At 36.6% G+C, this 18465-nt stretch overlaps 1 protein-coding gene across 1 annotated transcript; it reads right to left on the bottom strand.

The window, feature by feature from the left end:
• Positions 1-13533: 13533 nt before the first annotated feature.
• Positions 13534-14742, bottom strand: LOC108201610 (uncharacterized mitochondrial protein AtMg00810-like). The gene is made up of 3 exons (XM_017369898.1): positions 14676-14742; positions 13827-14528; positions 13534-13778 (listed from the first exon to the last, which is right to left on the bottom strand). The coding sequence occupies exons 1-3, from the start codon at positions 14740-14742 to the stop codon at positions 13534-13536; spliced, it is 1014 nt and encodes a 337-aa protein (XP_017225387.1).
• Between the last annotated feature and the right edge of the window lie 3723 nt (positions 14743-18465).

The raw sequence follows: 18465 nt of genomic DNA on the forward strand, positions 1-18465 counted from the left end.
AACAGCTTTGTTTCCTCTGAGTCCTATGTAAGCCGCTTCTCCTCCTGCTCCTGCTGCTGGTGCTACGATCCCAACTAGTAGTTGTGCCACATATTTGTTAAAAAAAATATTTTCTATAAAAATACTATAAACTCCATTAATTTGAAATAGAGAAGTTGAAAACCTTACCAAATCCATCACAAAAATAGTAAACGTTAGTTTTGCTGATCTTTCTGCTCCCTTCATGAAAGAAAAAAGGGATAAGAGCCCTGTGATGATGCTGTATAAGCAAGCCACCGAAAGCGCTGATATTTCATACCTGCAACAGCATTGAGTAATTCTTTTGTAATACTCTCTAGCAAAACTGCTCATAGTGGTGATATATACATGAATATCCCATCTGCAGAGGGGCGGATCTAGGATTCGAACTTTAGAGGGCACTTAATAAATTTTCAGAGAACACTTATATATTTTTTAAATTTTGCAAAATTTAAAATGGTAAAAAAAAGAAAAAAAATTTAGGGAGGACACGTGTCCCCAGTGCTCTTCCTATATCCGCCCCTGCATCTACATGATATTTTAACTAGCAAAATCATGTCGAAAGAAACCGTTTGAAAGAACGAGTAATATTCTGACGAAGATGAAACAGATTTGCTTGTAAATAGCTTACACCAAGGCAGGCATAGTAGTGAATTTAGCAGAAACTGACATTCCATAAGGAGGGAATGGTACTCGAAAAAACACCGTTTGCTTACTAGTGGCAAGGAGTATAACGGGAGCTAAAGCTGTTAATAACAAAATGAACCTCAGCACGACTTCAATGACCCTCACATAATTCTCTTGTTTATAGCTGCCAGCCTGCCATGACCATTCTTTTTATGGTCTTGAGCCATTGATTGTGATTTAGGGTTAATGGAAGACATTACTTAATATTAGTACCACTCTTCTTCCTTATATATATAGGTATGAAGCAGAGTAGAAACAAGAGTTGAAGAAATCTGAAAGCTTGAGGTTTCTTAAGAATTAAGACGTTTTAAAGCACTATTTATAGAGTTGCATGAGTTGTGAATATGAGCTCTATCGTTACCTTATTGGTGGTGATGATAAATTAATTAATGATTTTCTTCAAGTGTATTGTTAAACGTTGCCAGAGCTAAATGCATCCAATTTTAAGATATAAAACAAGAACCACATAATTGGAGTAAAAGCACGGTACTGCGTGCCACACTCCCGAACCACTGCTATAAACTTAAATTATTATTGTAAGAATTAGTGATACAAATGAAAAAAAGGTTCAAAAATATAATACCACCAATTTCTTGGAAAGAGTTACCTATTCCTCGGGAAAAAAATTCAACCACTTTATATTTTTATATATATTTTATACTCTCTTTCTCATAATATAAATTAAATTTTATTCACTCCTCATTTTTTCCCTATTTATAATTAATTACATCCGAATTCCTAATAATACTGTCTTAGCATAGGTATTAAACAATTTCTAACCATTAAAAAAATGATAGTTCCTGAAAATATATTTACAACTAATTGAAAAATTCTACATCTGGCAGCTTAATAGACTCATCCATATGCATGTTTTTCTTGCGTCTCCGCGTGAAAATGCATACTTTTCAAGTATTCATTGTTAATATGTTATTCAACTGATAAATATCATAGAAGTCAACAAATTAATTTTAATTAACTTAATAAAGTACTTTAATACTATTGTTTTAGCACTACAAGAAAAAAGGCTAAAAGCGACCGTCAAAATTTGGTAGCTTTTATCTAAAAGCGACCGTGTGCGGTCGCTTTTAACTAAAAGCGACCGCAGAGAGTTGGTAGCTTTGAAGAGGGTCGCTTTTATTGATTTCGGTCGCTTTTATATAAAAGCTACCGCTTTGTTGGTCGCTTTTGTTAAAAATTCAATCCTTTATATCACTGCAAAATTTTGGCCTATTTTGAATTTCCCGCCAATTCTACACCAACATTAAAAAGCGACCATAATTCTCCTCGGTCGCTTTTACATGGCTATTTCAAAAAAAAAAAAATTTGTTGCTACCCCTTATTTAGTGCACAACTCAATAAACTATTCAATCATTCAAATAATCAACCATTCAATTACTGTGCTGGGGGATGTGTGTGAACAAAATACAAATTAATTAACATAAAATGAAGCTTTCATAAATCCGTAAGTCATTCACGATAATAAACATATCAGATTATAAAAAGAAATCATCAGAATATCATGAATCAATCACAGTCCTGTCATCATCAGCCTCAAAACCCCATTCAATAAGAAATCAGTTTCGTACATTGAATATCAGAATTATTATCCTGCATAAACAAAACATATAGTCAGGAACGATGTGAATAGTTATAGATTACTATGTCTAATATTTGCAAACCTGACATAATTAGTAATCATGTGTTTATAAACACATATACACAACATGTTCTTCAAAAAACTGGAACCATTACTAAAACAGGAAGGACTTCTAAAATTAAATGGAACCAAATTCACAGCGATTGACTTTAGAAAACTGTTTATTTGAAAATAATGTTTCTAGATTGATTAAAGACTTCTGTCTAAAAACTATGCCCAACAAGGATCCCTTGTTTCCTTGTATTTTATCATCTCTTATTATCGCTACAAGTACATCTACAGCTCACCAAAGAATGAAAAACTTTTTTAACTTCACTACGTAATAATGTCAACATTAATCTGCCTTTATTAAGTACCAGCAGTTGAAGCAGAATTTAATATAATCATTTAGGATAAATTTAATATTTTTATACTATTTTTCACATGACTAAAATTAATATATCTTGACATCATACAGTTGGATCAATGAAAAACTTATTTCAAAATTTTAAACGAATATCATTTTAAGATTTAGTACTTTCACTAGATTTTCCTTATTAAGTCACACAAGATAATCTGTCAAAAAAAAAAAAAGTCACGCAAGATAAGTTTGAAATTTTTAGTTATTTTTTCACACAAATAAAATCAAGATATATTAACATTTATAAGTAACGGCTAAAAAAAATAGTTCTGTTTTTCTCTCCAGCCCTATGTGAGAGTTCTGAGTTTCTCTTCTTGTTCCTATTTCTTTCTTAGAGATTTGAACTGTAAGAGTTTGCTTTTTCTTTCTTTTCCAATGGCACGATATCATGATCTAGACGCTCAAATGGCTAATCTTGATATTGAAGAAGAGGAGAATGAAAGCTTTGCGTTTGGTGAAGATGTTGAGGAAACGACAAATAGGTTTGAGTTATGCTTGGTGGGTCGATTTCTTACGGAGAAGACGATCAATTCAAGGGCAATGAAAATAAAAATGGCGGATGTTTGGAAGCCTACAATGGGAATCAACATCAAAGAGTTGGAGAATGGGATCTACCTTTTCCAGTTTTTTCATAAGGAGGATATGCAATGGGTCATAAAAGGAGGACCTTGGATGTTTGACAATGTTATGATGGCTATGGAACCAGTGGCTGCTAATGAAGATCCAGTTCGAGTTCCTTTATGGCATGTTAATATTTGGATACAGATACATGACTTGCCAATGGGTTTTATGTCAGAGGCTGTAGGTAAACAACTAGGGAATTTTTTTGGAGAGTTCTTGGAGTATGATGTTAAGAATAATACCTCAATCTGGCGCGAATGTATGAGGTTGAGGATCAAACTGGACGTCAGGAAACCACTCAAGAGAAAAAAGAAGATTGTAAAGAAGGATGGTACGGAGTTTACAGTGACATGCAAGTACGAGAGGCTGGGAGAGTTCTGCTTTCTCTGTGGTCTGGTATCTCATACAGAACGGTTCTGCAGACGTTTTATTGATAAGCGAGGGGCTGAAGGGGAAAAGGAGTGGGGGCTGTGGTTGAAGGCGCCACCACGAAGGGCGGTGAACCAAACTCATAGCCGGTGGCTCAGAGAAGAAGGTGATGCCACGTGGGAAGCTAAGATTGGTGGAGAAACTAATTACCATAATTTTAGGGGGGATAATCATTTGAATGAAGAAAGACAGGTAATCAAGGAGAGTAATTCTAGGAGGGTGGTTACTGCAGAATCTCGAGCTATTGTTACGGAAAGAAGTTTAGCGGGATTCACAACAAATTCAAATGTTTTATATGGGCTTAATGAGGAAGAGAATATTGGGCTGAAGTTTAATGAACGTAAGAGAATTCGAGAAGATCCATCAGCGTTAGGCCCAAGAGATGTTGTCATGAGTCCAGCCTTCATTGGACCTCAACTAAAGGAGCATGTTTCAGAGGTTGGTATTTCTACAGGTGATTTGCCAGCTTCTTCTAGTTCTGTCTCGGCTGAGCTTGCAATGCAAGCCAGCCGGTTCCAATGAGTCTGATAAGCTGGAACTGCCGTGGCCTTGGCAACCACCAGGCAGTTCGAGTCTTAGGTGAGATGTTAAAAACTCACAAGCCTGATTTACTGTTTTTATCTGAAACTCTTTCTGTTAGTAATAAAATCGAAGAACTCTCTTCGAAGTTTGGCTTTCCAAATTTTTTCTCAGTTGATAAACAAGGCAGAGCAGGTGGTCTTGCTGTATTGTGGAAGAATAATATGATCTGTGAAGTTTTTGATTCGTCTCAAAATCATATTGACCTGATTGTTAAAGAGAATAGCTCTGTTTCTTGGAGACTCGCATGTTATTATGGCTTCACGGAGCGAGAGAGACGTAGTCAAGCCTGGGACTTCCTTCGCCAGTTATCGTCTAAATCTCAACTCCCTTGGTGCATTATGGGAGATTATAATGATCTCCTGTGTATCCAAGATAAAAAAGGAAGACATCCGCACCCGCCAAGGCTTCTTGCGGGGTTTAAGAAGGTAATAGAAGACTGTGGTCTGAATGAAGCTGATTTGATAGGGGGAAGATATACGTGGGAGAAAGGAAAAGGAAAGGAGAACTGGATTAGGGAAAGGCTTGATAGGACCTTTGCAACAGATTCTTGGTGGAGTATTTTTCCTCTGTGCACTCTCTCGGTTTTTCATGCAATAATTTCTGATCATGAGCCCATTAAACTGAATTTATTCAATACTTCGATCACAAAAAAGCAGTTCAGGTTTAAGTTTGAAAATACCTGGTTGAAAGAGGTGGATTTTGTCTCTGATGTGTCGAGATTCTGGCAGGATTTGCCTCCAATTCATCTCCTTCCAAAGCTTATCTCGGTTTCTTCTTTTATGGCTAAATGGGGAAGAGTTTTCTTTCATAAATTCAGAGATAAAGTGATAAAGCAGAAAGAAGCTCTAGACATTCTAAAAGATAGAGAGGACAACGACGGAATCCAAGCTTATTTCAGCGAAAAGGCAAAGCTGGAAGAGCTGCTATTTCAAGAGGAGACTTACTGGAAACAACGTGCCAAAACCTTTTGGTTAGAGGAGGGTGATACCAATTCAAAGTTTTTTCATGCTTCAGCGTCTGCCAGGAAAAAGATGAATCATATAGCCTCCCTTCGATCTGATAATGGGCAAATTCTAACGAACCATGCTGATCTGTGCTCTTTGCTTAAGGAATATTATTCAAATATATTCTCAGAATCTAATCCGGAGACTGAGTTCCCTGAATACGAGAATGAAGTTCAAGTGTCCGCAGAGCAGAACAATCAACTAACAGCAGATCTCACTTTTGAAGAATTTACAGAAGCAATTAAAAGTATGCATCCTGATAAGGCAAGTGGTCCGGATGGTTTGAACCCCGCTTTCTTCCAACACTTTTGGAAGCTCATTGGTAAGGAGGTGTTCCACTGTTGTAGCGACTGGCTTTCAGAGGCAAAGTTCCCAGCTACTGTAAACGATACAAATCTGGTGCTGATACCTAAGAAAGAGAAGGTTGAAGAGGTCAAAGATTTAAGGCCTATAGCCTTGTGCAATGTTTTATACAAGATTGTTGCTAAAGCTCTTGCTAATAGGCTGCAAAAAATTCTTCCAGGTCTGATTTCAGAAGAACAAAGTGCTTTCGTTCCAGGACGAAACATTACTGATAATGTTCTGGTGGCTTTCGTATTGATTCATTACATGAAGAGGAAGAGCAGTGGTGATGTAGGTGAAGTGGCCCTTAAGCTTGATATCAGCAAAGCTTATGATCGAGTCAGTTGGGGTTATTTAAAGAATCGACTGCTGTCAATGGGATTTTCAGATAAATGGGTTAGATGGATGATGATGTGTGTCACTTCTGTTTCATATTCAATCTCTTTTCAAGGGTCTAGCATTGGTCCAATAATTCCCAGTCGCGGCCTCAGACAAGGTGACCCGTTGTCACCGTATCTTTTCCTTCTTTGTGTTGAGGGTTTGTCTCTCTCCCTTAAATCTGCGGCTTCTAATGCCTCCATCACAGGTTGTCGAATTTGCCCGCAGGCCCCATCTGTAACTCACCTATTGTTTGCAGACGACAGCTTTCTATTTTTCAAAGCAACAGCAGATGAAGCAACATCCATCAAAGATCTTCTCAACCATTATGAGCTTTTTTCTGGTCAAGCAGTGAATTTCCAAAAGTCTGCTATTTTTTTCAGCTCCAACGTGCGCAGGGATAAACAGGCTGAAATAAAAAACATTCTTCAGGTGCATAGTGATCTTGGTAATAGTAAGTACCTTGGATTACCTTCTCTTCTTGGCAGATCAAAAAAGGTGGTCTTTAATTATCTTAAGGATAAAATCTGGTCAAAAATCAAGTGTTGGAGCACGAAGTTGTTATCACGAGCAGGCAAGGCTGTTTTATTGCGTAATGTAGCTCAATGCATCCCGGCGTATACCATGTCTTGCTTCCTAATTCCGAAGACACTTTGTCAAGAATTAGAGAGAATGATGAACGCATTCTGGTGGAACTCTAACTCGACAAATAATAAAGGTGTCAAGTGGCTTTCGTGGTCACGTATGAGCATACCGAAAAAACAAGGAGGGTTAGGTTTTCGCGATCTGCATGGTTTTAACCTAGCTCTTCTGGGTAAGCAGTGCTGGAACATCCTTAAAAACCCGAATGCCTTGGTGTCAAGATTGCTTAAGGCTCGGTATTATCCAGAATGCAGTTTGCTTCAAGCTAGTAGAAGTGGTGGATCGAGCTTTACTTGGTCAGGCATATGGGAAGCAAAAGAGTTCTTGAAGGATGGTTTACGATGGGTGATGGGAGATGGAAGATCAATAAATATCTATCAGGATAGATGGTTGCGTAATAAGCCAGACTTCTGTGTTGATCAGTTGACATATCATCACGCTTCTAGAGATACTAAGGTATGTGAATTTCTAATGGAGAATCAGAAGACTTGGGATGAAGAGAAAATCAGAGGAACTTTCAACACGGCTGATGCTGAAGCCATTCTAGCAATTCGAATTTCACAAAATAGTACAAGTGACAGGGTAGCCTGGCTCCATTCGGTTAATGGGCAGTACTCGGTGAAATCGGGCTACCATTTTTGGCGATCAGTTAATGGAAATGTGACGGATGTTCAACAATCTGGTGGATGGGGAAAATTATGGAGGCTCTGTGTTCCTCACAAGATCCGTGTTTTCCTTTGGAGATTATGTCGTAACAATGTACCAGTCCGTTATGTTCTGAGAGGCAAAGGTGTTATGGTTCCTATAAGCTGTAGTATGTGTACTGGTGATATCGAGCATCTGATTCACTTATTCTTTGACTGTAACTTCGCGAAGGCTTGTTGGCAATACATGGGAGTGCAATACGACATGGAAGCAGTAGACAGTGCACCTGAATGGCTCCTAAATCAGCTGCACTCTGAGACTAGTGACAACTTGATACGGATTGCGACGGTATTGTGGGGAATATGGTGGGCAAGAAATCAGCGAGTTTGGGAGGAGAAGACAATGACCCCAGCAGTTGCCATGGAATGGAGTGCTAGACAGGTGGCTGACTGGAAGCAAGCGCATAGTAAGGCAAATCACCACCACAGTCATCATCTGCAGAAGGAAAGGCCTCAGTACAGTACAAGATGGGTAGCTCCGGACATCGGCTCTCTAAAGATTAATGTTGATGCCTCAGTTCCGGACAATGCTGACTCGTTCTCTGTTGGCATGGTTCTTCGAAACCATCAAGGGACTTTCATGCGAGGTAAAACAATGAAGTTTTTGGGTAGAGTTCAAGTACTGGAAGCAGAATTAGTAGGCATCCTGGAAGCTATTAAATGGTCTGCTGAGTTTCAAGGACATGTAATCAACATTGAAAGTGATTCTCTGTGCAGTGTGCAAGCAATCAACGGGCAAGATCAGAACCAGTTAGAGGCAGGGCTGTTAATAGACCAGTGCCGTGATTTGCTTAAAAGTAGAGAGTGCGTAACATTGAGTTTTGTTAAGAAGCAGGCAAACAGGGTAGCTCACTTACTAGCTAGATTCCCTTGTATGCCTAATAGCTTCATTGTTTTATGGTCTCCTCCATCATATGTGTTGGGGACACTCATGTCGGATATTTGATTTCTATGACAGTTCCGTTATTCAAAAAAAAAAAAGATATATTAACATTTATAAGGTTGGATCATAAAAAAACTTATTCAAAAAATTATTTTATGAATCGAAAACTTCGGGTGATGATGAACTCATTAACTGTCAAATTTATACTAAGTAAAAATTCACAAAAATTAAATATATTATATCTAATTAATAAGAAAGTGAAGAATTGGATACCGTAAATATTGTGTAACCTACGGTGAATTCGATACCATAAATCTTTGTAGTTAAATTCGGTTCTAAACAAAAAACAGCAATAAATAAGAAATATTCTGAACAAAAGCGACTGCACTACAAAGGGGGTCGCTTTTATATTCCACCGAGACCGGTCGCTTTTGAATTAACATTTTTAAGCTCCCTCGGCGGGAATATTCCCGCCTTTACTCAGAAAAATAAAAGCGACCGCATAACATTTTTGGTCGCTTTTGTATTTAAAAGCGACCAAATAAAAGCTACCACATACAAAAGCTACCAATTAAAAGCGACTGCTGTTAAAAGTCACCAATAGCAGTCGCTTTTATTACAAAAGCGACCAAATAAAAGCTACCACATACAAAAGCTACCAATTAAAAGCGACCGCTATTAAAAACCACCGTTAGCGGTCGGTTTTATTACTCAGACAATTAAATTCTATACTCATGTTAAAAATGATCGAATATGGTGGCTTTTATTCGTGGTGGCTTTTACTTGGTCGCTTTTAATCAATTTTCTTGTAGTGTAGCTTAGTTGTAAAATGAGTGAAGGTAGGAAATGAGAAACGGAATGAAAATGTCTGAAATTCATAAACAAATCAGATGCATAAAAAAATTATAAAATATTTTTATCACGAAAACAATACAGTGTTATAATTACTGTCATACTTGTCCATCAAATTTTTTAGATGTATTTCAAGGTAGTGAACGGCGTCTTATTCACTAATCACTAAGTTGTTAAGGGTATGTTTAAAAAAAAATTCTTTTATAAATTAAAATCTTTTCATTTAAAAATTAACTACTAATTAATTGACTTTTCAAGATAAGTATATATAACATAATAATTTTTTTATAATAATATTATTTTTCACACACTAACTAAACTAAAAGAAGTAAATAAAGAGCATAAACTCTATCTGGTATGTAATGGACCTAAAACTTTTGGGCCTAGTTTGACTTGTAAATAATGGACCTAAAAATTTTGGGCCTAGTTTGACTTGTGCATTATGTAGTTGTGTTGTCTGGGCACTCCATCATATATCCACCTCCTAGCACCTTCGGGCGTGTTCGAGAAACTTCTTATGCATCTATATAAACACTTCATTTTATTGGTGATAGATATAACATTGTAAACACTAAATTATGTTATAAAAACTTTTCTATCATTATTGTTTTCATTATAACATCACTATCAAGAAACATTATAATTTATAAGGTGTGGATTATTAGTTATTTCTCCACCCATTGATCCTCATTGGAATGTATCAATCAAATTGATGCCTGTGTATTATTTGTTATTCTTTCTCCATCTGTCTATTCTTTAATTATGACCTGATATTTTTCCAGGTAACTATAATGCTTCATTACAATCTTCCTAAACAATGAAGAATATGCTCCAATCAAATATCAGGTATATGATGATCACCATATTCCAGGACCGATGGGATAGTAATCCTGCCCAACCTGTCCCTTCATTATAACTAGTTGGTCGGAACTGCTGTCAGAATCTCCTCAATCCACCCATCTTCCTCTTCCTTCTCTCCTTCATCATTTTCAGTGTGAAGCTCGAGAAGTTCTGGCTCAGAACCAACTTTATCCAAGACATCCATAACAGAAACAAAATAATGGTTTCCTTTCACTAATCCTCTTGAAAACTTCTCAACACCAGGAGTAAGAAAGACCAGGGTATCCTTTGCACCTGGAACACAAGCTTGTTTCTTTGGCTGTTCTGAGTGCCATCCGCTTGCCAACAAACGTGGCCAGACTGCTACTATACTTTGTATTTGTATATTAAATTCAATATCAAATATTAATGTCCCTCGGATTTTTTCATTTTTCTAAATATAATTTTTTTCAATTTTTTTATACACTTTAAAAAGCTTAAATTAAAAACAACAAGTAATCCCCAATTTAATTCACATGATTATACCAACTTCTACATTCAACTCCTATATACATATTATGGGTAACAGGAAATAGGTTTGTGAGTAGCTTTTATCTTTAAAAAGAAAAAGTAAAATATATTTAATTTTAGTTATGTTACTAAAATACTTTATTTTATTTTTTTAGTTTTTTTATATGATCTAAATTATTCTCCTAATTTTATGTTGATATCATAATATTTTTCGTTTCGTGATAGCTGCCTGCAATTTATATTAGTATAAATACTTGTTTAATTAAAAATTAGCAGAAAATAATATTATATTCATAAATATATAACTTTTAAGGAAAATGTTTTAGCCAAGTTGTAAAATCCGTGGAGGTAGGAAATGAGAAACGAAATGAAAATGTCTGGCCATAAACAGATCATAAAAAATTATAAAATATTTGTCATGAGTCTTAAAAAATTTTAGAGGTATTTCAAGGTAGTTTACGCCACCCTATTCACTGATTTGTTTCACTCATTATTTTTAAAAAATTTCTTTTATAAATAATTTTTTTTCATATTTATTTATTTTAAAAATTAATCTGAAAACGACTTTTAAACTAGGAAATTAAATGAGATAGAGTATAAAATTACTCAACAACAACTTGCATGTGAATATTAATAAATAGTGTCATACATTAATCATACTTATAAATGAAGTAATATCATTTCTCTCCTGAGTAAAAGTTTCTTTTTAATAAACTCATTCATGTATATGTCACATGTATATTATTCGAACAAATTAATAATAAAAAGTAACTACTTTTAATTCACTGATTTTACAAAATAAGTATAATATAATAATTTGTTTATAATAAGATTATTTCTCACACACTTACTAAACTAAAAGAAGTATATAAAAGGCCTAAATTCTATGGGATATGTAACGGGCCTAAACTCTATAGGATATGTAACGGGCCTAAAATTTTTGGGCCTAGTTTAACTTGTGCATTATGTAGTTGGATTTTGTGGGCACTCCATCATTTATCCACCTCCTAGCACATTCGGGTGTGTTCGAGAAACTTCTTATGTGTCTATATAAACGCTTCATTTTATTGGTGATAGCTAGGTACAATATTGTAAAGGCTAAATTATGTTATTAAAACTTTTCTATTATTATTGTTTTCATTATAACACTACTATCAAAAAACATTCTAAGGTGTGGATTATGGATTATTTCTCCATTCATTGATTCTTATTAGGATGATTGTATTATCCATATGATAGATGCGTGTGTATTGTTTGTTATTCTTTTTCCATCCATCTGCCTCTTCAAAAGTTTATGGCATGTGTTTATATATGATTCTTGTATATGTATAGGTACGATTCTATCATCCATTCTAGAGATACATGTGTGTGTATGTATATGGACATTCATATTAATAAAAAAAATTGTGCTTATTCTACCAACTTTTTAAGAAACCCCTTTTGAAATATTTTTTGTCATTTTCTTGAGAAAAATACAATTTTGATTCTTGATAAATAAAAACAGTCAATTGTGCTGCTTACCTTAAATAAGATATTAGTGAAAATACAAATATATTGTTGCAATTATTTTGACATGATCTGAATATATCATACTGATATTATCAATCAGCATAAATATGAATCTAAAATTATATAATTATTACTATGTCTATGTAATTCGGTTAAAATTTTTTATATTTAAACTTTTTTTTGTCATTCAAGTTACTTACCAAATATGTTAAACAAAATTATAACCTGATATTTTTCCAGGTAACTATAATGTTTCATTACAATCTTCCTAAACAATGAAGAATCTGCTCCAATCAAATATCATCAGGTAATGTTGAATCTGTGGGGAAAACGCTGTTTTGAAAGTTTACAGGTTGTTGAGGTGAGTTCAAGTCAATTAACATGCCGGATTGAGGATTTTCTTGATCACGACGATTATCATCTAGAGAACCTCTGGGGCTCCAACAAGGGCTTTTTTTTCGTGAACTGGTTGCCATCCTATCTTTGGATAAACCTAGTGGAGTAAAATTTTTGTTGTTTGGATCATGAAACCACCTCTGATAACCACTATCAATCACATTACCAATTCCATATCCTGCAGCTATGGACCGCTTCATGGCTAGCTTGATCCTAATGTCTTGTGCGCATCTCAGTCCTTCCGAATCCTCCGTGAACTTGGTGTCAAATCTCCATTTACCAGGGCTTCTAGTGCTCTTGCAGTTGGGGCTCTGTTCCTATTACTCTGTCTCCGAGGGTTTAAGTCAGCAGGCTGCTCAGGAACACTAATGTCTGCCGAGGTATTTGGTGCATAGAAGACATTTTGTTGTGTACTCGTGATATCATCTTGCATGTTTGGAAAGTCTACAGGTTGTTGAGGCAAGTTCAAGTCAATTAACATGCCGGATTAAGGATTTTCTTGATCACGACGATTATCATCTAGAGAACCTCTGGGGCTCCAACAAGGGCTTTTTTTTCGTGAACTGGTTGCCATCCTATCTTTGGATAAACCTAGTGGAGTAAAATTTTTGCTGTTCCGATCATGGATATTTGAGCTGCAAACATTGGCATGATGACCAATTTCCGGGACAGATGGAATAGTACTCCTGCCTGAACCTATCCCTTTACTATAACTGATAGAAAACAGCTTTGCTGGTGTATATATTAAGCAAGTAAATGTTTGAAGCTTGAAAGAAAAACTACTGCTCTCTCTTATTAAAATTTCAACGAAAACAATACAAGCATAAATAGAAAAACAAGTTCCAGAGGATAGCTACTGAACAGACTCCTATTACTCTACTCCACCATCCTACTACTTATTCAGACCCAGTAAAACACTCAGCTGATATCTACTACTTAATGAAAATTCCTAAACTCACTCTACTAACTAAATCAAACTACATTAACAGCAATATTCCACAGCTATTAATATTTATTTAAATTAAATATGTTTAGATTAATATAATATCCAACATTATTCCCCCTTAATCTAAACATATTCACTTCAGCTTCTTAACACCCAGTAGATCCCTCATCCTTTCAAATTTTGCAGTGGACAACGCCTTTGTGAGGATGTCTGCTCTTTGCTCCTCAGTTCCAATATGTTTGATGACAACCTCTCCTTTTTCCACACACTCCCTGATAAAATGAAAACGCAAGTCTATGTGCTTACTTCTTCCATGGAACACTGGGTTTTTCGCCAAATCTATGGCCGATCGATTATCAATATACAGAACAACAGGTCCTGCATTCACATCCATGATTCAACTTAGCAGATTCCTAAGCCAAATACCCAGACAGGCTGCAGCAGTTGCAGCCATAAATTCTGCCTCGCAGGAGGACAAGACAACGCACCGTTGCTTCTGAGACACCCAGGTGATCAGGCTTTCACTTAAATAGAACGCCATTCCACTCGTACTTTTCCGGTCATCAACATCGCCTCCTAAATCACTGTCAGAGTATCCAGATAGCAAATGACTCCCAGAGTTCTTCGTGTACACCAAACCATGATCCAACGTACCATTTACGTAGCATAGAATTCTTTTGACTGCATTTAGATGCTGAACAGTTGGCCTTTCCATAAAACGACTCACGATGCCTACTGCGTAGGATATATCTGGCCTGGTGTGCACTAGATACCTTAGACCCTCCACTAGACTCTTAAACAATGTCGAGTCAACTGCCTTTCCAGTGGCGTCTTTGCTTAACTGAATCTTAGGCTCCATAGGATATTTGGTTGAATTACTCTCCAACATTCCAGCCTTTTCTAACAATCTTTTTGCGCAGCCCGTCTGTTTCAACTCAATGCTACCTCGTCTCTGTTCTACCTCAATGCCAAGATAATATGAAAGTTTTCCCAAATCGCTCATATCAAACTCACTCCTCATCTGATCTTTAAATTTCTGTATGTTTCTGATGCTTGACCCTGTAATCAATAAATCATCTACGTAAACCCCAACTATCAGAAACTCGTTACCTTCGCGCTTAGTGTATACTGCATGTTCATATGGACATTTGTCAAAACCCAAGTTCTCAAGGCATCATCTCAATCGTGCATACCAAGCACGTGGGGCTTGTTTAAGCCCATATAGCGCCTTCAACAATTTATATACTTTATGCTCTTATTTTTCTTTTTCATAACCTTCTGGTTGCATTACATATACTTCCTCTTGAATCTCCCCATTCAAAAATGCAAATTTTACGTCCATGTGATGTACTTCCTACCCATGTTTTGCTGAAAGCGCCAAAAGAAGTCTTACTGTCTCCATTCTAGTGACGGGAGCAAATACTTCTTCAAAGTCAATTCCTTGTTTCTGAACATATCCCTTTGCCACTAACCGTGCTTTATGTTTTATCACATCTCCATTCATATCCTTTTTTAGCTTAAAGACCCACTTCAACCCGATTGCTTTGTGACCATGAGGCAGATCTGTTAAAACCCAAGTGTTGTTTTTCTCGATTGAGCTCAGTTCATTCTCCATAGCCTCTCTCCATTCCTTTTCTTTGGCAGCCTCACTATAAGAGGTAGGTTCCTCTACTGATAACAAAAGCAACTCATCATCGATTTCAATTTCCTCCGTTTCGTTATAAATATCACTCAAAAGTCTGAAGTTCCTGGGTTCACTGCTTGTGTCTGACGTAGTTGAACTTGAGCTATCTTCATCTTTAGTAGAGGAAATGGGTTGAGTTGATGTATGTGACTGCGTAGGGGTAGCTGGCTCAACTTCAGTTACAGGACCCTCAACTTCTAGTGAATCAGAATTCAGTGTAATATACGAACTCGGAAAGTTTACCTCATCCCCAAATTTTGAATGCTCCTCCCATGGCCAGAATTTGTCCTCCTGATATATCACATCTCTACTAATATGAATACGCCCAGAGATGGGATCATATAGACGACTAGCTTTCGTCCCTGGTTCTTTTCCCAAGTACACAACAGCCTTGCTACGGTCATCCAACTTCTTTAAGTGTACCTGAGGTATTTTCATATATGCAAGACAACCAAACAAATGTATGTGCTCAAGATTAGGTTTCTTACACTTTCATGCTTCATAGGGCGTCTTACCCGATAGCACTCGTGTTGGCAATCTGTTAAGTAAATAGACAGACTGACGTACGGCTTCTCCCTCAAGAATTACCTTGTTGTTGTTCTCTGACATTTGACCAAGGCTTATTATATTATTCCGCAGCGTTGGAATGAAATACACATCTCGTAGGAATTTTTCCTCTCCATTCTTGCATCTGAACGAAACAGTTCCCTTTCCTTTAATGTTGACAGTGGATCCGTCCCCAAACTTTACTAGGCCGGTCACACTTTTTCATCAAGATCCTTGAATTTTCCCTTCGGTCCAGTCATGTGGTTACTGGCGCCATTATCCAGATACCATACTTGTGACTCTCTGTTTTCATATGTTGCCTTTAACTCTGGAACTACCTTTTCCTCGCTCAACATGATCATATCAGTTTCCTTACTTCCACACTCCGTAAACAAGAGTGCAGGCTCATCCTCTTCCGTCTTTGACAGGTTGATCTCCTTCTGCACATCTCTAACATTTCTGCGTGGTTTACGACATTCTGAGGCATAGTGTCCATATGCCTGACAATTAAAGCATCTCACTTTGCTCCTGTCCCGTCCTCCGCGATTCCCATCTCTTCCCCGAGATTCTGTGCTACCTCCGGTTCCCTCCTTGTTGGTTCTCTTTAACCATTCTTCTCGAGTCAATAACAGTTGTCCCTCGTTACTTTCCTTCTTTCTCCAATCCTCCTCTGTCAATAGAAGCCGTCCTTGGTTTATTTCGGGCTGCCCACGAAGCCTCTCTTCATGAGCCTTAAGTGATCCAACGACCTCTTCCACAGACATCTCCTCCAAATTCCCAAATTGTTCGATAGCAGAAGCAATCTGTAAGAACTTCGAGGGAACAGCCCTGAGCAGTTTCTTCACCACGTAAGCCTCCTCCATCTTCTCCCCCAGTGCTCTAATATTAGTCACCAAACTATTCAATTTCATGTAGAAATCATCCAATTGATCTGTTTCTTCATGTTCAATGACTCAAACTCACCCTTGAGTGTCTGTGCCCTTGCCTTTTTGACCTTATCTGCACCCAAACTCACTGTCTTGATAGCTTCCCAAGCTTCTTTTGCTGTGCCCTTTTCTGCGATTGATAACAGTAATTCCTCAGAAATTCCTTGATAGATAACTGCCAAAGCTCGTTTGTCAACCTTGTCTTCAACAACGACGGCTTTACCATCAGCTTTACCATCTTTATTCTCCTTCTGTTCTATGGCCTCCCACACACCATGGGCCTGCATGAAAACTTTCATTTTCAAAGCCCATGCAGTGTAGTTTGTTTTTGTCAGCATAGGGTAGCTTAGCCCGAATGAGCTCTCCTTAGGTTTAGTTTCCATTTTAAGTGATTTCAACCTGGCTCTGATACCAGGTGATAGAAAACAGCTTTGCTGGTGTATATATTAAGCAAGTAAATGTTTGAAGCTTGAAAAAAAAACTACTGCTCTCTCTTATTAAAACTTCAACGAAAACAATACAAGCATAAATAGAAAAACAAGTTCCAGAGGATAGCTACTGAACAGACTCCTATTACTCTACTCCACCATCCTACTACTAATTCAGAGTTCAGACCCAATAAAACACTCTGCTAATATCTACTACTTAATGAAAATTCGTAAACTCACTCTGCTAACTAAATCAAACTACATTAACAGCAATATTCCACAGCTATTAATATTTATTTAAATTAAATATGTTTAGATTAATATAATATCCAACAATAACAAGAAGCTACAGTCCTATATCTTTTTCGAACTGAAGTTGAAGTATCAAGATCATTTCGCTTATGCTTTTGGCTTAGCTGAATATTCACTGGATTCCTTTCCTGCTGGTCATCATAAAAAGTTTTCAGATTCTTGACCTTTTTTACTGGTTTTACGGAATCTGGACCATGGATCTGAACTAATTGGTTGGAACTCCTGTCAGAAATCTCCTCAATCGACCCATCCTCCTCTTCCTTCTCTCCTTCATCATTTTCAGTGTGAGGCTCGAGAAGATCTGGCTCAGAACCAAAATAATTTTTTCCTTTCACCAATCCTCTTGAAAACTTCTCAACACCAGGAAGAAAGACCAGGGTATCCTTTGCACCTGGAACACAAGCTTGTTTCTTCGGCTGTGCAGAGTGCCATCCGCTTGCCAACAAACGTGGCCAGACTGCTACTATACTTTGTATTTGTATATTAAATTCAATATCAAATATTATTGTCCCTCGGATTTTTTCATTTTTCTAAATATAATTTTTTTTAATTTTTTTTATACACTTTAAAAAGCTTAGATTAAAAACGACAAGTAATCCCCACTCTGATTTAATTCACATGAGTATACCAACTTGTTACTTGTACAATCAGCTACAAATTAAGGTGCTGAAACACGGATCTAATTAGTCCATATTCTTAACTTAGCTATGTAGAATTATATATTAATTTGATTATATTATTTATTTATATTTCAGATTGGTGCGGAACGTCATATTCCCCCACCGGTGGGTTCCATAAACACGAGTGCTATTTTTTCAAGTTATTGCACAGAGCATTGTAGGGGAGTGTGGATAGTGGTCCATGACCTCTCGTTCATCTATTAGCTGAGGGAAAAAAAAGTAAATATAATTATGTTAAATTGCATACACCAATTTCAATATTAAATTGAAGAGACCAATTTAAATAATTATTATTGTGCAATTTTATGTTTTAGTTTTTAACAATGTTGTTGAATTCTAGAAGAAGTCTAATGTTCACAATTGGATATTTTAGTTTCCATATAAACAATGTTATCAATTTTCTGAGGAAATCTAACAAAAGTTAGAGTATTTTTATCATTAATGATATCACCATAGGGTTTATTTAATTTACTAAAAATTTCTTGTACT

This window comes from Daucus carota, chromosome 9 (assembly GCF_001625215.2).
Source record: "Daucus carota subsp. sativus chromosome 9, DH1 v3.0, whole genome shotgun sequence".
NCBI classification, from domain to species: Eukaryota; Viridiplantae; Streptophyta; class Magnoliopsida; order Apiales; family Apiaceae; genus Daucus; species Daucus carota.